At 42.4% G+C, this 23,860-nt stretch overlaps 1 protein-coding gene across 8 annotated transcripts in view; it reads right to left on the bottom strand.

Moving 5' to 3' along the window:
- The window catches only part of WBP1L (WW domain binding protein 1 like), a 59,346-nt gene that overhangs the window by 15,183 nt on the left and 20,303 nt on the right, over window positions 1-23,860 (bottom strand). Inside the window, exons 1-2 of one of the 8 annotated variants that reach the window (XM_071446195.1) lie at window positions 9,252-9,717; window positions 2,207-2,377 (exon numbers count right to left, since the gene is read on the bottom strand). The exons of 2 other annotated variants lie outside the window; for them this stretch is intronic. Coding sequence is in view for 3 of the 6 variants with exons in the window: in XM_071446190.1 (XP_071302291.1) it covers window positions 9,211-9,351 (141 nt within the window). In the remaining 3 variants the exon portion in view is untranslated. Of the gene's footprint in view, window positions 1-2,206; window positions 2,378-7,209; window positions 7,392-9,210; window positions 9,721-11,647; window positions 12,042-23,860 lie in introns of those variants that run through there. 5 more of the 8 variants (XM_071446196.1, XM_071446190.1, XM_071446194.1 and 2 more) reach the window with 5 other exon arrangements.

The raw sequence follows: 23,860 nt of genomic DNA, 5'->3' as shown, positions 1-23,860 counted from the left end.
GCCATGTGCTTTATGGAAAATCAGCATTCCTGTAAAACTTCTTCCTGGAATAGAAAGTAGTCCAGAAGCAGAGCCAAATCAGCTGTAGCAAATCACCCAGCAAGTCCTCAAGACACCTAACATGGAAAAGGTCTATGCTGTGACGTCTCAGTTCCCCACATGGTGCACCACTTCTCAGAAGTCTGTGTTTTCCTGCTAGTCTGAAAACATGGCTGGTAAAAAGTATAAAACACAAGAAAACAAAAGTATTTTACAGGCTGTGGGTTTGTACATCCTCTAATAGGTTTTGGAGCAACCTGTGAGTTCAAAGAACACTATGGAATTTAAGGAACAAAAAAAATGTTTCTTAAGTTAATTAAATTGATTAATTTCTTAAATTATTTACAACCACTGTAACAAAGTTTTTATTTTCACTTTCTTTCACTTGAAGTTTATTTCAAGGAAACGAAAATGTGGGTAGGCTTATACTGAAAGCTGTGTTGAAAAAAATAATTTTGGAAGTACCAACTTGCAAATAAGAAAACACCAACCCACTAAAGCCCAACAAAACCCCACCAGTAGGTGACAGGGATGCAAATTTGTGGATCCCAGCACTGGCTGAAATGCACTATTCTTCTCATTTATGTGAGTCCACCACGGCCACACTTCTCACAAATTTCTATGGAGCCACCACACATGCAAAATACCAAGTGCATTTCAAATGCTGAACCACCTCATTGAACAAGTGATGTGAGGCAGTAGCTTCAATGCAGAAGAGTCCTGCATTAAGTTTTCAGTGTATTTGGGGATCTGGAGGAGAACCAGCACTTCCCCACCACACAGCACCCTGGTTGGAGCCACACCTCCCCAACACAGGTCTCTCACCTAAGCACCCAAATTACAGAAGCAACATAACTTCTAAAAGCAGAACAACCTCCTGCCATCTGAGGCTCAACAGGAAAGACCCCTTGTCGCTTCTTTTCTCCTAAGAAGTCACACCAACTTTTGATCACGTGAGGGCACAATTCAGATAACACAACTCAGCATAAGATGCGCTGCTACCCTTACTTCCAGGGATATCAGGATTTCCACAAAAGGCTCTAAAAAGCACCTTTAAAACTCATCCACAGAGGCAATTGCCTCTATTTTTCAGGAAGAGACAAACATTTTGCTGGACAGACCAGTCCAAGTACCACAGGCAGCTAAAGCAAGCATTTGGTTCTTGAGATGTTGGCATGCTTTGAGAGTTGGCATGTCAACAGTAGAAAAAACACCATTTTCCTATATGGTAAGGAGGTGTTTCCATCTCTAACTGGTGGCAACTATTAGGAGACTTTGCTGAGCCAGCACAGAATTTTCTGCTTCAAGCCTGCTATTCATTCCAAAAATAGTAATTTTAGCCAGCAAAAGAACTAGAACTAGGACACATCTATTATCTGCTCTTATTAGTTTATTTACATTTTTCTTCATTTTTGTTTGCTTTGCAGAGCTAATGTAAGTGATGAACAGCATAGATTTTGGCTCTCATATGAAGACAATTGAGAAATTAAGATGCCATTGCAAAACTGCAATCCTGTTGATAATGCTCAAGTCAGAGAATGACTAGCTGAGGTTTGTGGTTGTGACACATGAAGATCAATGTGACCTGCTGAACCAGCAAATGAATCACATGGAGCTGGTGAAAAACCAGAGTCTCACAGTGCCATTTTATGATCTTCTCTGCATCACCACACTTGATCCATCCTTGACCACTTTCTGGCTTACTCCCCAAAAATTTCATCCACTCAGTGTTGCCTGCTTCAAAGAATAGCAATAAGGAACAAATCAGTGTCTTTAGAGAGCAGCAACTTGTAACATCTTCAACTATATTTTTCTCACTTAAAAATTTGCAGCACTACTGATTTCAGAGACTTTCATCACACCATCCTTTTATTTGAACTTACTGATTCCCTCTTGCCAACCTCATTATATTTGAAATTACTTTTCCACACATGCTTATGTGCAGGACTGCTCCTTGTTAACCCCGCTGGCCAACATGAGTCAGGACATTCTCAACAGAGGATCCTGAGCAGCTAGGATGGTGTTCTGCAGGTTCTTCCTGGAGATCAAGTCTCAGGCAACATCCTGCTTCCCATCTAGAGCAGAGTTTAAATCTTACTGTCCAGAGCTTCTTTTACACACTGACCAAGACAAAAGCTCTTCCCTGCTAATGCACATGTGCTTGTACCTTCAAATAGTCCCACAGCTGGCTTTCAGCTCCCACAGTTCAGAACAGCAGGGGTTCTGAAGTCCTTGCAGTTCCACCAGCCACACTCCTCCAAGTCCAAGCAGCTCATTTTGGAGCCTTTCTGCTGCCCTCTGCCAGCCCAGCCACCAGCAGGCTTTTGGGAACATGGAGCTGTCAGAATAGGGGGCCACATGTCAGACCCAGAACTGTCACCCGTGTTTCCAAACAGTTTCACAGAATCAAGGAATAATTTGGTTTGGAAAGGATCCCAGCAGGTCACATGGTCCTACTACTGCAGAGCATAGCTACCTCTTAACACTGGGTTACACAGCCTGGCACAGGGAAAGAGATAAAAGGTAAAGGCAACAGATCTTCACTAATAGAGGTCTACTAGGGAAAGATTCTGGCACAGGGAGAGCATTGTTTTGGGATATGCTACAGGTGACTCCTTTGGAACAAGTGTTTCAGTCTCCTTTCCTCTTTTAAGTCAAGACTCATTTCTGTGAAAAGCTGAGCCACTGTACACAGTTTGCTCCTTTTTTGCAAGTCAAGGAAGAGGTTATGTAGAGCCACCCTGGCCATGACAGAGACCACGACACTCTTTGTTAGGAAAGTTCTACCTACTTCCAACCTCTCGGATATGACTTCACTTTCTATTTAAATCTCAGGCTGCACTTTTCATACCAGCAGCATTTTATTATTTCTACTTCCTTCTCCCATGCATTCTTTGTGTGATAGACTGCCAAACTAACTACTTAAGATATATCAGCAATACAGTTATCTAGAGTCTAAATGTCTCCTGGAAACAATATCCCAAGTGCTTGTGCTATGAAAGTGTACTATTCCCTTTTTCACACTAAGAGCCATAGACAAGGGACAGGGCTGAAAGAGTAATTTTATAAAGAAAAACATATATGGTGGAAAAAACTCTCATAGACGTAAAGTTGAAGCACTCATATTTTATTGACCTGTCTTTGTTTTTAATTTCCACTGCAAGCAGCACTTGTAATGGTAATTTTTAGTCATTCTTACCAGCATGGAGTTTTTATTGAACTATTACAGAAGAGTTTTGGAATATTTTTAAGGCGGCCTTAAAACAAGGAAGGGGGAGGGTTTCTTTCCAAAAGCACTTTCTTACCCAATAGCCAGTGGCTACTACATTCCAGAGTGGGCTTCCCTGCTGAAGGAGGGTCTCGTTTTCTTGGTGTCCAGGCAAGCAAGCACATCCCTCCCCACCAGCCTTTGTTCAGCTAACTGTAGATGCCTCCAGGCAGGATTACTAAGCAGGATCTACACGGGTCTGCTCTCAAAGAGCATTCAGCTCCATTAGAGCAGAGTAGTCTTGTTTCACAACTAAGAAGCCAGAACATGCCGTCCATTATCTGCCACCTGCAAAGCCTAGGAGATTCCCAGCTAGTTTCAGGGGATTCACTTTGTCCTGTAAATCAGCACGTACCCTAGGCTGCATGTTGTATCACTGCCTCCTGGTACTATCCTAGGAGTTGGTCTGAGAAACTGGAATCACTCAGTCCCTGACACACAAAAAGCTGGAGCGTTCGGGGAGAACACTCTGCAGACGTGGAGCCTGTGCTCCCTTGTTCCCTCCCAGCCCAGTTCAACAGAAACAATCTGTGATATGTGGTACAAGCTCTTGTCATGAAATTGGTTGAGCTGGGAAGACCTTACCTGGTGCATTTTGAGAGTCTCTTCATATTAAGATGGGGCATTTTGAATTCGTTTTCACATGTCATAAACGTTATAAAGTAACAGTGAATAAGATGCTTTTTTTGAACTTATTTTCTTGTTGATATTTGGTATTTGTGATAAACCCACAACCATACTGGCAACTCTGCAACTCTGCCAGTAGTCCACTTTTGCTGTCAAGTGCTTTTACAAATAATCCTTAAAATATCCAGCAGCAGATATAAGAGAACTCAAGGCAGTGCTGTATGTTGTCACATCTGAAGCCACAGCAAACAGTAACGTCAGTGCCAAGGAAAAAGGCCAATTATTCTCTTCACCTTCCACTTAAGTATTAGACCTTTACTGGAGGTCTATGTGACAAATTAAAGGTCAAAATTTGGGGCACAATCAAGACAAGAGGCATTCATGAAGGTCTGAAGGTTGACTGAGCTGCAAGGAAAGATGGAACAGACCTCCTTACCCTACCTTTGTAAAGGTTCTCAGTGGTAAATGATTGGGTTTAATAGCTGTAAATCTGTTAGGTCTGAAGCCAATGCTGGAAATGAAGGGAAATAACTGATTGACAGTGGAGTTCCACCACAATAAAAGGATCAAGGCACTTCTCTCTTTTCTACTCAAAAGTCAGCAGTTAACCTGGGCACATACTGTTGCTAAGTCAGAAGGGAGAAAAATGAAGATGAGCAAATTCCAGGCTAGCATGGCTCTTTTCCAAGCTGAAAATTAATATGTGCAACTGCAGCAACAAACATCACAGCCCACACTCAGAAGTGCATAGTTGGCAGCCAACAACCTACAAAAGTTGACTTCTCAGTTGACATTAATCAGGTAACCAAAACCAGCAGCAGCCAGTATCACAAAATCTAATAATCATTTTAGCTTTTTGCTCTGTCTCCTCTTTCCACAGAAATCCAGACTCCATTACCCTAAATATGAGCACCTTTATATGGCCTCAATGTGTCATTCAAACTGGCAGAGTATCCATTCATCCTAACCTTGGTAATACCCTGGGAAACACTTGGAAATGTGACTTGCATTTACTTACAGCAGTTTATAGGCCATTCCTGTCTCCTACTATACCCAGTTTTTTTTACCTACTCTAATTCCCTAATTTCTCCAAATTTCACTACAGCATTTGCCAAGGCACTACACAGCAAATTACTATTTTAACAGGAAGAGATGGAGAATAACAACAGGATGACAGGAGTGAGTAAAGGCCTGAATAAGAGGCATACAGACAGAGGGACTCAGATAAAAGCCCATCAACAGGATGAAGGGAGACTGCCAAAATGGCATCTGCTGAAGGGCAAGATACAACTGGTTTTAACAGGACTTGGGCTCAACGTGTGACCACTCCAGACCTTCTGGTTTCAAAGCTCTCATAGGGACTTTGGTAATAAGCATCTATTTAATAACAAATCAAAATCCTGACCTAGTTATTTCACTAATCTCATTAATCGCAGGCAGCAGTCCCTTGCTCTCAGTACCCAGCCACACCCATAACAAGCAGGATGGATTTAAGCAAGTGACACTATCCTCAGAAAAATGCATTGAAGTTTGTATTTTGAGTAACTCACAATCAGTATTTGAACCATATATATTCTTCAAGCATTCTGAGTAACAGAATGGAAGTGGTTGTCAGTATATTAAATATGTCAGAAACAACTATTTGATATCCACTATTTACCAGTTCCCACTTGGCTGTTACTCAATCTCACATATCAGACTATCACTAGTGTTGGTTAGCAAAATGCATCAGCAACAGCTCATGAGAATGCAAACACAGAATTACCAAAGAAAATGATCTCTGTCTGATAAGGCACTCAAGGGGTAGTAAGTTAAAACTGCTACTGAAAATACTAGGCTGGAATGCCCAATCTTGCCACAGGGTTTACAACAATTCCTGGTTTACCAGCAGCCCCCCAGTTCCTAATCAAAGTTAATCTTAAACTCAGTAGATCCTTTCGGAGAAGGCCAGCAGGTGGGATCACAGCAAGGACAGGCAGCACTGCTGGGGAACCCTGGGTCACCAGGGCAGCTCAGGACCCACAGATACCGGTGTGGCTGAGCCTGCACCAAAGCCTCCAGACATCTCCTGCCTTCACCAACATTTCACCTGTGAGTCCTTTGGAACATAAAAGCTAAAATCCACTATCTGAGCAGGTGTCATGCCTTTGGTGGGTTCAGCTTAACAAAAACACCCAAGACTGCCACAGATGAAATTGGCTTCGACTGCTGGGAGTTACTGGAACCTCAAGTGCCAGGCTCTGCCAGCACACCAGGGGACAGATTCCTGTAAGCCTGCCTTATGACAGACAGCTGAGGCCAGGAAACAAATCAAGTCTGGACGCTTCTTCTTAAGTCACCCGCCACAAATTTTGTTTGCAGAATGTGGGGAAAAAAAGTGTAGTAAGTGCAAATATGCAAACACTTTTAAAAGTATAATAAGTGGGGGAGGAATGATGCCTCTGAGCTGTCTCAGGCACAATAAAGATCTCCAAAATGGGAATTCTAATTCACAACATTTATTGCTTCACTAATGCCAGCATCAGGAGAATTATATTTAGATCACCATGATTAATCAGCCACAGTAGACCCGTCCTCACCCCCAGCAGATGCAGAACCTCCAAGGTTTTATTAACCTTTATCTGAGGAACAAATTGGTTTGTTGCATCCATTTATCCTGGAGAAATACTCCAACTATCTTTAAAGGGACACTATCCTTTCACAGATCATGGACACTTTGATATAATTCAATAAGAGCTGGTTTAATTTTTGTTTACTGCAAGTTTCAATTTCAGATTCTGACAACTACACATTAGTGTTTTAAGCACCATATGTTTACTTCCTCACCCCTTGCTAGAAGCTTCCCAGCTGCAGTCCTCAGCCCTCTCACATTAAACATACAGTCTTCTAGACTTCTAGGAAATTACAGCTTTGAGGAGGTCATCTTGCACTTTGTTGGTCTAAACCACCGAACAGAAGACCATGCTGAAAACCTCAAGCAGTTAAAATTAAAACTGAAAGCATTTGGAATTCAACTTCTTCTTTTATTTTTTTTTTTCCTTTTTCATTTCTGCAGTAAACTAGGTGAATGTATTCAAGCTACCCCCTCCAACTTTAGGAGGAAATGCTCACTCAAAACTAAAATCAGAGATCCCCTACAATCATGTTTCCTTGGATGGGAGCTTTAAACACCCACACTGCGCTGATGTCAGATAGTGCTGACCTAGCTTTTTAGGCATTTAAATATCATCCTCACTGCAACAATAAAAAAACCCCAAATCAACCAGACACCTTACTTTTACCAGGTGTTTGGCAGTCCACCTGCAATGCTACGATGCTGCTGGCTCCCAAAGAAGAAATGAAGGCAGATCCAGGGAAAGCAGCTGTTCAGTGCAGTCCAGGGGTGCAGAGGAAGGGGTGCTGGTCCTGAGGAGCCAAAGGTCTCACTCTGATCCTTCCATCCTCATCACACAGCTCATAGGAGGGCACCCCACTCAGCACCTCTTCCCTGAGATTGCAGCCCAGGATCAGCAGCCCTTGTGTTGAGTGAGAACAACAAAGGGCATCCCAGACAGCCAAGTGTTTACAGTCTGAATGTACCAAGTAAAAACCAAGACACAATGGAGGTGATGAGATGTTCCTGAACTCCTCCCCTACTTTCAATTAAACAGCACTGTTCAGTAACAACCCTTGGAAAAAGAAATTTCTGAATAATATTTGCATGCAGGACACACTCACAGATACTTTTTTTTTTAAAAAAAACTAAAAATGATTAGAACTAAGAAAAGTTCAAGCAGCTCTTTCCCACTATATCCTTTATCAGTGGATAAAAATAGTCAACTTTGCTCTTGCGTTCTTGAGGCAACACCTTTTCTTCCTGCTTCCTGTAAATGCCTCTATTGATGCTGAAAAGTTACCAGCAGAGAAAAAAGTACCATCCATCCACTGAGACAACCAGATGTTCACTGTTCCAGCAAATGAAGCCAAATTACACCTAACTTCTACTTTTACACCTTATGCAGCACCCCAGCTGCACTGAACACATCTCTAAAACAAAATGAATTATTTAAAAACAGGAACTTTAGAGAAAAACACATCCGTGAGTCTCAAGCAATGTCAGCACTGAAGCAGCTACATCTCACTGCAATTTGAGAGTTACCTAAAGCCATTCAGCCTTTGTGCCTGAATTTCCCCCTCTGGTTCAGTTCCTAGTTTTTAAGGCAAGTCTCTTTGCCCTGAGTGCTAACAAGTGAACTATTATTTATAGCTATTGCACCAATCACAGAAGGTCATTGTGCTAGAGGTAGTTTCTTATGTAAAACTCTTTTCGGATGGAGGGGTGTGGGGGTGGGGAGAGAGCTGCATTTCACCAAAACTGAACTGATAAGGAAAAAGAGACAGCACTGTTTACTCAGCAGAGCGTCGCAGCCTTTTAGCACTGATAAACAACTGAAAGTGGGTAGTTTAAAGCATGTTACGGTTCAATCTCGACTTCTTAATTTTAAATTAGAAACTGCAAGCAGCACTCTGACATAATTCAGTATTTATTTATTGTGGGTTACAGATCACAGCAGTGCTGGAAAGAGTTTACAGTTAGATTCTCCTACAGACGTGCCTCCCAAACCAAAAAAAGGGTTTGCTCGCCCCAGCCTAGGAACACATAGTTGGCACCTCCTCCAGCAGAGAGCAGCTGGGCAGTTGCTACCATTTCTCATTCCACTCGATGTTACCAGCTATTAAATTATCCCAAGTTTCTTGTTCTAGCTCAAACTCTCACAAAACAATTAAAAAATCACCAAGCTGTGGGTCACAACATGTTGCCATTTTCCATTTGGTGCCTTTTGTTAGAGATAGGGGACAGACACACACACATATACCTCTTCCTGGCTATTTTCTGGGGTTTTTTCCCTGATTTTTCTTTTTTTCCCCCTTTTTTAATAATCCACAGTTTTACATACAAAATAATGCCTGTACAAGAAAAGAGTTCAAAGTTTGGCATATTTTTAAGAAATGCAAACGCAATTTCATTTTAAGGACTGTGGAAAGCACCCTAAAACCCAACGACACAAAGAGCCTCCCTGCTCAAAGCCTCCAACAACAACAAGGAAGTTCCTATCCCTGGCTCACAGTTTTGCTCCTTCCTCGCTAATAAAAAGCGTCTCTCGCACAACTGTGCTCTCCGATCACACACCACGGGTGGGCAAGTGCTGATTGTACAGTTCCGTTTTGGGAAAGTCAAAATTATATCCTTAGAGGTGGGGGAAATAAACATAAAAGTAATCGGTCACATCCTCCACCTGAGCAAGCAGCTCCCACCGCACTTCAGCCGGTCGGTTACCTGTCTGAGACCCAGGAGGAAAGGCATTCTGCAGGCTCATCCTCCACGCCAGCACATGGGAAGGCAGGAATTTAAAGCCCCACAGCAACCATTTCTTCATCTGCTGTGGGCAGCCCGCTCCTCCGATCCTATTTAAACCAGGGCTTCCTCAGCTGGGAATGCTAAGTAAACAGGGTCCTGGGACACTGCACGCACTCGCTGGCTCCCCCTCCTCCTCCTCCCACTCCCTGTGACATATCTCAGACGCAGCCCAGCCGGGGTGTTTGCAAGGGGGAAATGACATCAGGTCGGGCAGCTCTGAAAAAAAACCCCAAAAAACAAAACAAAAAAACCCACCCCAAGCCAAAAAACTAAAACAACTCCCCGGCACAAAAGCACACACACAAAACCCCCAACACAAACAAAAAAAAAAAAACACCACGCCCCCACAAAAGAAAAAAAACCAACCCACACCAAAAGGCAGCCCTGAACCTTAAGAGTGCTGAGCTGCTGGGTGACACCAGGTCGCTGCAAACGGGACCCGTCAGGGAGCCCTGGTGGAGCAGAAGTGCAAAAGTGCTCTCCTCCCCGCTAAAGGGGGCTGCAATGGAGGGCAGTCTATTAAAAATGTTGCCATGAGCCACCAGCGTGGTGATGATTAAATCTCGCTAAGCAAAAATAGACAGTTCATCTATTTCTGAGGAGAAAGCCAAGTTTGATGCTGCCTGCTGGACAGCACTGGAGTCCTAGATGCCACCATCATGGTTCCTCCGAGTACCTCCAGACCCTGAGGACCTGGGTAGTCTTCACAGCTCCAAAGCACTTCCCTGCCACCTTCTGCCTGCCACCACAGTTCCACTTTTTCTGACTCATAGCACCATTCAACTCTCAGCCCCTGGTAACAGCTGTCCCCCTAAAGAAACAGCAACAACTTCCCTGATTTCAGAAGGATCAGGATTGGACCCCTCCAGTATCAGACAGGTGATGGGAAGAGTTTCAAATCCACCTCTCCCCAAGGAAAATCTGACTAGCCCTGTCAAAAAGTTTCTCATTCTACTTGAGCTCATTTCACATTTTCATGCCAAGGGGCAATTAAGCCTTATAAACAAATTCATCATCCGGTGCCCAGGATGGCATGTCTTGTTTGTCCTCCCTCAAGCAAGGAGTACAGCAAGTTCCACAGTGGTGCAGAAGATGACACTGCAGAAGGTAATCTAAATTTAACTTCCTTTTCTACCTCCACTTTGAAAGTTCAGCAACCTCTTTTTTTGTGCTTCTCTTTAATCAGCAGCTGTCCTCGTCTGTCGGGGAGGGGGGGCCTGGGACACCATTGCCACTCCCATATGCCCCAGCAGCAGCTCCATGGATATTTGACAGAGGACAAACTCCCCTGGCTTTTGACCTCTTTGGCTTTGGAGCCCGAAAAATTAAAATAAATGACAAGGAAAGGAATATACTTTTTTGCATAGTGAGTTCACTGAATGCCTTTTTTAGTAGCGGTTTTATTAGTAATTTTGGTACTTCAGGAGAGAGAGAGAAATCACATACAATTCTTGCATATGCTAATTAGAAACACGAGAAAAAAAATCAAAGAGGAAACTAAAAAAAAAAAAAAAAAAAAGAAAAGCAGAACAGACACCCCTTGCCACCCAACAGCTAGACAGCTTTCAGCAGTGTCAGAAAAAGAAACCCCTTCTGCACATGCCAGAACCACTCAGTGACCACCACTGCTGCCTCCTCTCAGTCCAGCCTAGTCCAGCCCAGAGTGGTTTCCCAAATGAGAACCTCATTCTGTGTGTCCTCGCCACAACTGGGCTGTGAGACTACACACAAGCATTACTTACTTTTACACCAACTTCAAGGCACCATCTAAAAATGCTGTTTAAGGGTAAGCACATCCCTGATTTCCCTAAGAGAAAACAAGCAACGAAGCAATTTCCTGGAGGATACAAAACATGAGTGTTAAATAGCATCAGCCAGGCAATGGGATTTTCCAGCTTTTGTGCTCTTGGATCAAACTAACTCTCAGCCTTTACTTTTCCAATTCTATGGACAAACACCAGTGATATAAAAGGGCAGCTTTCTGTTTTAGTAATCTTTTCTGTGGTCTCGCACTGGCCTTTGAAACATCCGATTTTGGTTGTTGCTATCCAGAGCTGTGGACCAGGCAGATCCCAGGGCTGAGCTAATGCAGCAGTTTCTAAATCCCTACTGGCAGAAGAAATCTAACTTTAACCACCCGCCTCTTCCCCAGCACACACTCAGAAGGCAAAGCATCATTCCAGATCTAAGACAACTTGTGAAGGACCATCAAAAGCAGTAACTTGGCGGAAAAGCAAAAGCATCCTAATTTATGTGTGAATTTAGCAATCCTGGAAAGACTGACACAAAAAAGGTGGTTTGCAAGCAGGCATTACCACATTGGACTGCAGCAGGAGCAGCCACCCTCTCTTGCAGTCCCTGAGTGACAGCGGCCAGTAACATGCTCCACAAGTCTGCTATAGGTGACTACGGAAAAAACCCTGTGGAGGGACAGAAAAAAAAAAAAAAAAAGAGCTGGACAAGGTAGCTCATACCCTTATAAAACACTGATCAACACCCTTAGAACCTCTACAAAACACCTAGGTTCTCCTAATCGTTGCAATTGCTTTGGATATACCAACTGGTATCCTTTTACCCCTCCTCTTTTTTTAAGTTTGTAAATTCTTGCCCCAAAGCTCTGCCTGATGGCAGTGAGTTTCATAGACAGTGGTTGTGAACAAATAGTTTCTTTCATCAGGAATGAATTCACCACCTTCTAATTTGACTTTCATAATATTAGCAGGTGGGAACAGAAGTCCTCATCCATCTTCTCACCCATTCATTACTCTGTACCTGTTAGCTATCTTCTTATAAAAGATATCAATCTTCCCTATCCTCTTAATGTAAAATCTTATCCCAAAGCCTTCAGCTGCTCATTGTCCATTTCCAAAACCCTTCTAATTTTCTATTGTTCTCTGCTTGGGGGAAACCAGAGCTGAAATAATAATTATTTTAATGAAAGCAAGAGCAGCTCTAAGGCAGGATCAGCATGGGTTCACTACCTTTACACAAACCCGGAATTTAAGATCTGCAAAGGCTACACAAGAGTGCATCTATCTAAGATATAATGACAAAACAAACACAAGTTTTGTGTTTGTTCACACAGTTCCTCAATAGATGACTCTCTTGAGGGCTCTGAAAAGTCAGGACTAATGTCAAGACAGATTATGGGATCTACATTACTTTCAAAATTTGCTTGTTCAGGCAGCCACCAACCATCCTTTTTTGGCATGTCAGCATGGATCCCACCACAGAAAAATGGTGAGCAAGTTTCTACTGGAAAAGAGGCCTCTAGGCATTACCAGCCTGTAATACTGCTCCAGAACATGCCATCTGCCCCAAATATGATGTCCAGCAAAGGATGCTGCTCAGTACCTTCACAGGCCAACACACTGTGCCTCATGACCTCAGATATAACATGCAAGTGAAACACATGATGGAAGTTGTTTGGGCCATTTCAAAGTTGCTTTCCATGTTTGATGGGAGATGCTTGCAAGCAGGTCTGATAACCAAGCAAAGTATAGTACTGATTTTGATACACCCTGAGGAGATCCAGCTGTGATAACAAAATTGTAACAAAAATTGATGTTGTGCACCTCAAATCTGTCAGGCTTGAAGCATGAGGCTGCTCTCAGTTGCTCCACTATTACAGTCCTAGGCAGAGAGAGGTTTTGAACAGTAAATACAGGCGATGTGTAATATCCTCCACTTAAACTTTAATACCACAGTTCTGCAGCTACATACACAGGTTGACCATAAAGTTGGAACAATTTTATCTAATTATTCTTCCATTTTCCCCAGTGCACTCTGTTATTTTCATGTTGATAAGAGGAGTGTTTCTGGAGCACCATTTTGTTAGTCAGCCTGCAGCCCTGGGTGCTAGGACTGAGACTTCATAAATCTGGCACGCACTCAAAACCCACTGTGAAAGAAGCAACCTCAACAAAGGTGACTTTACCTTTCCCCATCCTGGGGATAGTTTGGGGATAAAGAAAAGAAAAAGGAAAGAAACATACAGAAAGGTGTAAAAGCAGATCTCTGTTTCTCTAGAATAAGACAAAATCCAGGAACAACAAGCTCCATCTTGACAGCAAATATTCCAAAGGGACTAGTTTGCTAGCAAAACTAGCATGAGACACTGGAAGATGACCAGTGCTGGAAGAGCAATGCAATGCTAAATCTGCCTACAAACCATTTCTGTCTGCCCACCTGTGCACTCATAGATCCCTGAAGAGTGAAGGGCAACTTCCCCACCCCAACGATAGCACTACAAGAACACGATGACTTTCCAGTGTGAGGGCCAGGTGTCCTGGGTTCATGTAACATACAGCATTGGCACTGCCTACCAAGAATGCCATCAACAAATTCCAGAGGACCAAGAAGAAGAGGTCAGGCTGGTAACCTCCCAGTACCTGCAGAACCTAGAATATCTACTCTTTTGCTCAGGGGACAAATGGCCCAAAACAAACCTTTCACTCTGTCTAGTATTACTGTATTGTTTAGGAGTGGGGTAAAATGGGTCCCCCAGTCCACATGCACTTCAACTACAAAACAAGAACACTGCAGTCATTGCATTTACTGTTTTTCAGGCCTAACTGTCTTAATCTTTGTTGGAGAAAGCAAAGAATAATTTCAGGAAAAGATACCATATCTGTTGGAACCGGCGTGTGAGTTAGCAGTGCAACCAGTCTGATGGATCAATAAATTTTAATATGCAACAAAGCACAAGGGCTTGCAGTGGTAAGAAACTATGCCTCTTCCCCACAGACCATCACTTCTGTCAGCTCAGTGATTCAGAAGTGCAAAAAACTCTTGCAGGGACAGTGCATTTCAACCTCACTGCTGTTACCTGTCTTTCTCTCTGAGTAACCGGTTGATCAGGGAGGATGAGACCCTATACTTTAAAATATACTCAGTGTTACTGAGAGCCCCAACAGCTCATGCTTGATTCCAACTGACTCTCGATTCCGACTGAATCCCAAACAGCAATTGTCAGCCAAGCAGGCAAGTACAAATATGTGCCACATCTCCACCCAAAAGCGATGTGTAAGCCCTGAACTCAAGTAGTGTGCCCCACAGAGGAAGCCACTACCCACTCCATCATCTGCTATTTCAGTGAGAGCTTGTCCTCCTCTTCCCTGCTCCTTTGTGGGTGAAGAAATGCCACAGTAAAGCACTTCCCTTTGCACTTTCTTACAGCAAGCAATCCTTCCTCTGAAGCTGCCTTTTGTATTAAGCTATCCTAAGGGCACTCAGGGATAGGGCAGGGAGCAGACAAGGGGTGGTTGTGGAGGACATACCCGAGAGGAGTCCTCTCCAACACCCGTCTGACAGAGGAGATAAAAGCAACCACATCCAGGCTGTTCAGACACTCCTACCCACTCTGCTGTTCAGGGAGAGTGGCAGCAATGAAAAGTTCAGGCTCTTCTCTGAGACCAAAATAGTTTTTTCTAAGTGTAGCTTGAGGTTTCCAAGCTACAACCTTGTTCCCACTGCTGTTTCCCCATGGAGCAAAAAATGATAGCCACAGGTCCAGCGTGCTTTCCTTCACAGCAACAGAGCTGTGGCCAAACCAATGCAACTGTAATGCCAAAGTCTGTGTGAATCATTTACTTTTGTGTGACCACTCTAACACCCACACTGCCATCCAAGCCCAGAGGTGTTAAAAAGCTTCAAAGTCCATCCCTGAGGCACAGAGGGACTAAAGGCTTGAAAGTGCCCTATTGAGAAGTGATGCTAAGTGCTTCAAAAAAGATTGGGTTGATTCTGCCCCTTTAGCATTCCCAGGTTTTTGGGCACCTGAAATGCCCAAATGAAGATGTCAGGCTTCTCTTTTAGTCTGGAGTGGGTAATGAAGTCATGGTAAAGCCTACTCAGCTTTCTTCTAAGCCTGTTGGGAGGGGGAGAAGGAGGAGGGAGTGGAGAGTTCAGCTGTTAAATATTTGAAGAGACTGACACGGTGTATCCGGGGTGGTGCAGGGACACCAGCTTGGCTCCTTGCTTTTTGGCAGTGCAGCTCTTGTCTTCCTGATGCCCATGTATGCAAACAGGACTTAGGTAATGGCTCAGGAGGAGACGATCTGCTCCAGACAGGGAAGAAGGCAGAGTCTGCAGACAGTAACAGGATCCCCTAAGCACAGAATTAAGACGGTAAGCGTCTGTTCTAGTTTTAGAGTCTTGCACTATGTGGGAACCAAAAATACTGCCTGTGTGTGCCCTTTGGTCACATCATCACAGACATGCATTGTCCCAGAGATGCTTACCAGCACAACCTTGATGGAGAACTTGGATGCCCTACTCTTACAAGTGCTATTTGATTTCTCTACAAATGACAGCAACTCACTATTTTTAGTGCTCATCTCATGGCTGCTTGGCGTTTCCCTTGGGCCTTACTTACCCTTGTTTCACAGCTTTGGTGCCAGCTCCCACGAAGCATTTTTTTGATGCCAGAAGGGATCATGCCAAGTCTGTCTGTGTTGATGCCAAAATGGCAGCTGGCTTTACTGTTGAGACAGGATTTGCCAAAACTAACAACACTAGTGCTGGGGTGACTAGAATTGACTTTAAGGTTTTCATCTTCCTTACTCTTCTATTGCTTCTAGATTCCATGGAGTAACACTGCTCTAAATACCTTTTGGGGTCCTAGAAGATGGATTTTTTCATCATAGGCCAAGTCAATAGGCAATTATACAGCAGACAGTCTTAACTTAGAGATCCTCAAAGAGAAGGATACTTTTATACATGAAGCAATTATCTGGGATGCAGCACTGCTGCTGCTGGGCCCAACTACACAGGCCAAGGCCTGCTACAGATAAGGCAGGGCATGAACTCTCAGAGCCTGCAAATGTGTTTATAAAGAACCTACCACAAAAACAGACAATCTGTTGAAGATAAGGGTGGCTACGTGATTTACCAAGATATACCTACGACAGAATCCTGGAGTGCACAAGAAGGTCAGGGATCAGCCAAAATGCATTACATTACCATGTGCAAGAAGATAAAATTCAAGCAAGTTAATTGTCCTTTGCCCCTTTTGCAGTCTCACAAAGTGCCACTGTGTGAAAAGCCAATATTCAGATAAAATCCAGTCTCACACATGATGCACAAGCATGTTGGTTATGGGAAATACCCACAGAGATAGGAACAGATAGCAGACATGATAGGCAATCACACGTGCAGATGCCTGTGATTTTAGGTGATGGTATCCCTGCAAATTACAAATTTGATGTTAACCTCTGTTGCTTTTCTTATAAATCTAAAACCCACACCTTGCTCAGAAACAGTGGTGTCAAATGGGCACCTGATGGCCCAAAGACACTCAGCTCTTGCTTCAGGAACCATGAATTGGTTAACCTGACAAGAGGTAAACAACTGGTTAAAAAAGCTTTGTCATCAGGTAAGACTTTGCTGGGAGGATCTGTTATGCATATAGTCTGGTCAGATTTCTCTTAAGTTTGTTGGCCTTTCCTGAGCATAAGTTCACATCTTGAAAAAGTTTAGAAAAGTGCCCCTCAAATCCCAGCAGTCTTGTTTTCTGTAGCTTGTTTTACAACAAAGAGGCTCTTTCATTAAGTTCTGAAAATTACATTTCTCCAGCAGAACACCACTTCTCTGTAGCTTGAACCCTTCTTTGGAGGAACAGATTTTGGGAAATCCTTCAGAAAAACAAACAAACAAAAAAAAAAACCACAAAAAACCAAAAACATCAGCAGCCACCTCTTTTTGAGCACATTGCTGGATATTATGGTTTGGTAATGTTACACTACAGAGCAATATTGCATAGGCTGAGGCAAATGTCCTCAAGTTGCTCTCTAGATAGGTACACCTTCAAGAACTTTTTATCCCTGGACTTTTCCTTCCAGACCCTGCTGTGCCTACGTCTCCACTGATAAACGGATTCTGGTTTGCAGGAGACTGCATTTACAGTACTCAAACTACAAACAACTGCTTTAACTGAATCTTCTTCCTCTTAGAAAATACATGTGTATCACAATATTGTATTCCCAAAATTAAAAGTCTCTGAATTAACCCAATGGGCTGTGCAGTATCTGAGTTTTACAGGATTTCTGTTATCTAGCAGGAACACAAACTCATTCTTACAGCCCCAAGTAGGCTGGGGCTCAGAGTTTGGCACAAGCGTGAGGAAAGCCCCTCCACCCACATGGCATGGTGGTCTGACTAGCAGACAGACAGACTTCTCCTCTTCCAAAATGAAGGGCACTGAAGATCACATTTCTTCGTACAACCAAAATGAAGAATGAAAGGAAATCACAAGTTTAACTATTAAGAAAGCTCAATACCACAAGCATTTAAAAGATCACAGCAAAACAGTATTAAAGACATCGCTTTTAAATCTCTAGACAAAACTCTATGAGAGCTATTCAGTCTTAAACTCCACTGCTAAAAACTTCCTTAAAAATGCAACTTTATGGAAAAAACACTTCAGAAAACCACATTTTAAACAAAAGATTGTCTTTTCTAACTTGAATTACTGCATTGCTTATGATCTCTCCAAGTATGTGAAATTAAAAAATGAGTAAACAAAAGTAAGGAATAAATCAGCATTGTGTATGGTTAAGGGCAGATTGAAGCTGAGTTCACTGGTATCTGTGAAAGAGAATACAATATAAAATACCTTAAAGCCTAATCTCTCTCCTATTACAGTACAGGTTCTGTTTTGACTGACATCTTTACCAAGAAAACAAAAGAAGCCCCCCAAAAGGCCACCCACTTGTCTGCTCTGCCAACCAGAGAGCAGATGTTTTGAGAGAGCCCTCAGAAAACAAGGTGTACATGAACCAGAGCTGACAGATGTAACTTTCCGGGTGCAGACAAAGCTGGTTCAAACCAACCATACAGGGCAAAAAAATCCAGTGCCTCCCATCACCAGCTTCACCATCCTGCTTCATTTTCCCTAACCACAGAACAGGGACAGCACCTGAGGTACCAGAACCATTGGACTCAGAATGAATTCACTGCTATTCTTTCTATGCCCAGCAGAGCTGCACCGGCTGCCCAGGCATTTCCTGGCGGCTCAGCTCAGGCAGAGGCCGCCCCGGGAAGCCCCAAGTTATGTAAGGAACAGGCGGCGGGGAGGAAGCGATGTCCCGGTGTCGCCTTTCAGCACCGGCCCTGGCATTACGCAGTTTGCACTTTGCTGAAGCATTAAAGGCACTGGTGGTACCCGCAATCACAGCCAGTTTCTAAATTTCAGTGACAAACCTGCTGGCCAGGAAGCTTTGCCCTTTCAAGGGCAGATACCTCCAACACCCCGTGTCTCACTCACCTTCCTTCCTGGTATCTGTAGGGTTTTCCCGTTAGCATGTGCAAAGCTTATTTCAGAGAGTTCAGTAATTAAAATCTTAACTCAGTCTTATTTTGGGAAGAAACACTGATAGCCATAGCCTGCCTTTATGGGCATTATTTCATCCAAACTGCTGTATTTTCCAGTAATGGTTGTTATTGCACTGGAGGATAAAGTGAACACTCCCCTGGCTGTGCAGAGGAGAAGGAAGACCAGATGACCCACAGAGTTTTAGCTCTTTCATGCACTTCTCTGCAGCAAGGCTGCAGTAAAAGAGAGAAGATCAAGCACTTGCTTTCTCCTTGCTCGGGCCTGGCTCCCAGACATGCATGTGCTCTAGATCACAAAACCAGTGACCTTTTACTACTGCAAACATTGCTTCTTTTGGAATTCTCCCACAGCATAAACCAAATGGTCTGTATGAATCAGTATTAAAAAAATCAAAACAGATCAAAACCTGATTGACATCCTACCTTTTTACAGGAAAGTAGGTAGTGCTAATTAGAGTGACTACAGTAAAACAGTAAATGTAAAAAAAAAAAAAAAAAAAAAAAAACAAACAGAAAAACACCCAAACAAACCCCCAACTAGCAAAATATTTTCTTCTTCAAAAGGTAAACAATATATATCACCCTCAGCACTCAGAAAGCTCACTGCCCTGTGGGTGACTGTTGAATGAAGAAACTCTAAGACAAGGAAATATTTTCAATTTTTAGAAATACTCACTTCTGACACATCACAGGCTCCTACAGTAGTATTTTTCCCCTGAAGGGGGTAGTTTGGGGAGTACAAGTTCTGAACATCTCCTTTGGAACACCATCACACCAACCCTCATTTCCTGTCAACAAGTGAGAAAACTAACCAATTTAATTTCAGAGACCCAGCCTGCACCTTGTAAAGTCATTAGACCATTGGAAAGACATCTTCCAGGAAAAAATACATAAAGAACTTAGGGACAGACAGCAACATTTGTGAGCAGGATTTAGTTACAGATTTAATTACACTGACCATCAGACTTGTCCTCCTTTCAGCACTTGTTTCTTAACACAGGCTTCAAAAGCCAGGGCTGTTTGAAAATCAAAGAGGCAAACCCAGAGGCACCAGGCTGTCAAACTGCTCCAGGAACAATTCACTGCACCCAAAGCATTAACATTTCTCTAACCTGTTCTTAAGGCAACTGCAGTCACTAGAGAACCCACTGCCTCAACAGGGGATGTGTACTCCTGTGCTTGATGCCCTTTAAACACAAGGTTGTTCGTTGCCATTAACATTAACTCAGGCCTTAGTGCAAGATAAGGCAGTAATTTTTTTTTCTCCACTAAAAACAAGACAACTGATCATAGGGATCTTCTTAACTTAGCTCACCTAGAAAATTGTTCCATTCCTCTATAAGCTGCTTCCAGAAGACAGAAGAAGACTTTATTTCCTAGACTACAAGGATTAAATCATGGTTTTACTGGGTTTCTCAGTCTGAAACTTAAACCCACCTTAAAATGTGGGATCCAAAATGGGGCATATCACTTACTAGCGTGGAGTATTACAAAATACCTGTATAGGACAATTCTACATTGTTAAAGATTTGGTGAGCTTTTTACTGAAAGAACTGCATTCAATTTCTGGTCTAAAACCCCAGACTATTTCACTTTTTCCATTGCTAAATATTCTGCATTTTTACTTAAGGGAAAGTGAGGAGGAAAAGCGAAATAGACTTCAGGCTATTTCTTCAACTTGTTCTCCTGTTTTAAAACACACACAAACTTCCATCTGCATCTCAAGTGTTTTCTCTTAGTCTCCCAAACTATTGGCAGAGAGGCAGAACAAACCCCTCCAGGATCCAGTCACCACCACAGACACTCCTCAGCAAATATTCATCACTTAAAGGACCCTCCTGAACACAGATCCTCACTGAGTATCCCAAAACCAATGTGCTGCCTCACTCAGGCTGGGCTGTAAAACATCCATTGAATTAATCAAATTAAATTCATCAGCCTCCTCCCATGAAGCTGGTCCTGATAAATCCACACTGCTCATTTCCTGTTGCCTTAGAGATACTTATAAAACCTCCAGGGATTTATTCTAGTACTTCAATAGAGACTGAAGCACTCAACCATTTTCTAACTTTTTCTTATTTTTTTCCTTTAATCTGACCCCCTATACATTTAGTATTTCTTTTCATATGTGCAGATTTACAACTAGGAGTTGGTATACTTTCTGTTTGGGGGTCTTTTCCCTCCAGAACCAAAAGAGCTGCAAACAGTTACTTTCAGTCTGTATCAGTTACTGAGTTATTGTACATTCACTTCATTCATTAAATTTTAGATCAATACCTTTCTTTTTCTTTTTTATATCTAACACTGTTTTGCAGAACCTTTTTCTAAGCCTTTGTATGTTCCTTACTGCAATATAATTTTTACACCAAAGGTAAATGATAAAATCAGTAAAATCTTTACTGTCCCTTCAGTTTTAGATGGCTGGATTTAGTAGATGGTTTTAATATCAGCAAAATATAATGAAGATGATAATAAATTTCAGAATCCTTTTCAAATGCAGGTCTGGGATGAGAAAGAAAAATATTAAGAACTTTTACCACATATACCCCATCTTTGGAAAGAATTCAGCATAAACTGACAGCATGGCTTTATCTTTTAAAGGTGTCAACACACAGTAGAATGTCTATTGCAGTCTGAGCTCACACTGACTTGAAGTCACCATGAGGAAAAATAACTGACCTTCAAAAATGTCCCAAAATTCTTGGGAAACTCAAAGCCAAGCAAAATTAAAAAAGCTAAAGCCATCTTTTGTAAATATAAAAACATATTAGTGAAACGGAACTTTTGTCTGCCAAAGCAAGCCAGCAGAACCAGTGCATTCAGTGCATCCACCATGCACCAAGAGACCTTCAGAGATGCCTGAAGGATTCAGACTGGAAACCAGATGCATAAGAGAGACAAATCAAGCAGCTTTGTTGTGAGACAAAGCACACTGGACCAGGGTGAATTCTCATACATGCAACTAGTGCATTCTTGAGTTGTGCAGTTAGAGGAAAGTCTCTGAGCTGTTTTGTGCTCCACAGCCCTGTAGTTCTGCACAGCTGAGCCTCTCTACTTCCCTTTTCAAGGCAGGCTGGAGGAAACACAACTCTGCTGCTTCCTCATTAGCATGAAGTGATGCCGTCAAATTGTCTGCAGACAGCTTTTGAACTACCCCAGGAACAGCCAGGCTTCCAAAAACTGAACACACACATGGAAAATGCTTCTTCCTAAACTTCCCAAGAGGAGGAAGATGCACCAGTGGCTCCTACAGTCCCTGAGCTGCAGCTAGCTTGGGAGTGTCTGCAGCTTACAGCAGTTCTCACCAGATTCTTGTTCAAGTCCTCCACTCTTTGCTCTCATTTAGATGACCTGGAAGAAATTTCCATGGATGCAGATGCCAAGAACATCCCTTGTGAGTTGAGTCCTTAGGTATGAGAAATGACACCAAGTCAGGGGTTTGACTGAGAGCCCAGATCTTGCTGTAATGTGATAGCACTGCCCGAGCCATCCTGCCAGGTCTATTAAATCCCAGTATTTCATAAAGTAACAGTGGAATCTGAAATAAGTTTAGTTTCTGAAGGACAGAAACACCACTTTCTGGTGGTCTGGAGGTTTTGTTTTATTTCAGAGTGTTGCCCTAGGTCAGGTCAGCTGACCACAGAGCCAAGGAGCACAGGCTGCTGCTGCACCACTGCAGATGCCAAGCATTCAGTATGGGCAGTCAATGCTAACGCCAGAACAAAAGACAAGACCCTTTTCCCAAGTTCAACAGTCTCCCCACAGACTCAGCTTTACTTGGATTGTGTCTAGGAACAACCATTTCTTCACAGTAGAGACAGATTTATTCTTGGGGAAAAAAAAAAAAAAAAGTGGGGGGGGGTCAGATCTCTCAGAGAGACTCTGGCATCTTCAAGAAACGTCAAGAACTCACCCCCGACACCTCTAAGCCTTACTAGGAATGAACAGAAATGAAAGAAACCCTCTATCTATTCAATAGCACCAATTCAGACATTCTGTCAAGATCTGAACACTTTTACCATGTTTTTTTCCTAACACAGCCTGGGGCTCAAAAACATTCTTAAACATGAAGGTTCATATAAATCTACCAAATTAGAGTCAGAAAGGCTTTCAAATGTAATTTACAACTCAGCCAGTCAGCAAAAACATGAAAGGGCACTACCCAGTAGATTCCTCCAGTATATAAACACTCAGAGCAGCATCAAAATTTGTTCTGCAATAATGTCTTCATGAGACAGTTGATCTTTAGTGATCAAGGAAGTTGTGGATAAGCCTCAAGACTGAGAATGTTTTTGGTGCATATTCTCATTTCTCCCCAGGGAATCTTGATCTTCTGAGGAATATTAACATGAAGTATGCAAAACATTTTATGGACTGTTTATAACCTAATGACTCCAAGTGTAACCTTAGATGTCATTCTGCAAAGACTTAGTCATGTTCAGCAATCTGAGCAGAGGGAAAACGCTAAAGCCTCTTGGGCAGATCACTTTTATTGCTCCTTTAGCTCTGTACAAGCAGTTTCACATAATACAGTTAACTTATACTGGTATCAGCAAAACACCGCTCAGAATCAAGCTGACATAAAACTCATGGTTACATTATTAACTAGCAAAATCCTTCCAAGGACTTGTGTTTGGAAATGTCTCTTCAGATATACAGCCAAATCTGAAAATGCAAAAGATTCTTACATAAATATTACTTAATAGTGTTCTTCTGAAAAAGATTTTGAAATACTCTAATCCTTCAATAAAAGACAAACATGAAAAGCATATGGTTCATACTGGGTATGCTTATTGCAAATCAAGTTACCTTCCTGGAAACTCAGTATGTATTTGCTAAATGAAAACAAAGCATCTCTTATGGCTTCACAATTAGAATTTAAAAAACAGATGCTACAGGAGTTAGTTTTCTTTACAATTTTACTTTACCAGTTATACATCTTGAATGCTAAAAACAAGTATTCAAGGAGAAAATACTGTCACAATCTGTGAAGTTAATATTTATGTTAAAAATACTCATGGAAGAATCTAGCTGTTTGCTTTCCAGAAGTCACTATCTGGTCTCTCCTATTTTTCCAATAAGAAAAGGCCTTTGCAGAATTATAAATAAAACACTGAAACCTCCATGTGACTTTCCCATATGCAGCTTTTCAACAGCCAAGTGATTTCCCCTATCCCATCCCCACTGTTTGCATA

Source organism: Agelaius tricolor, unplaced genomic scaffold, assembly GCF_023055355.1.
Source record: "Agelaius tricolor isolate 1412-34295 unplaced genomic scaffold, bAgeTri1.0.p SCAF_22, whole genome shotgun sequence".
NCBI classification, from domain to species: Eukaryota; Metazoa; Chordata; class Aves; order Passeriformes; family Icteridae; genus Agelaius; species Agelaius tricolor.
This window is presented reverse-complemented; position numbering and strand designations above follow the sequence as displayed.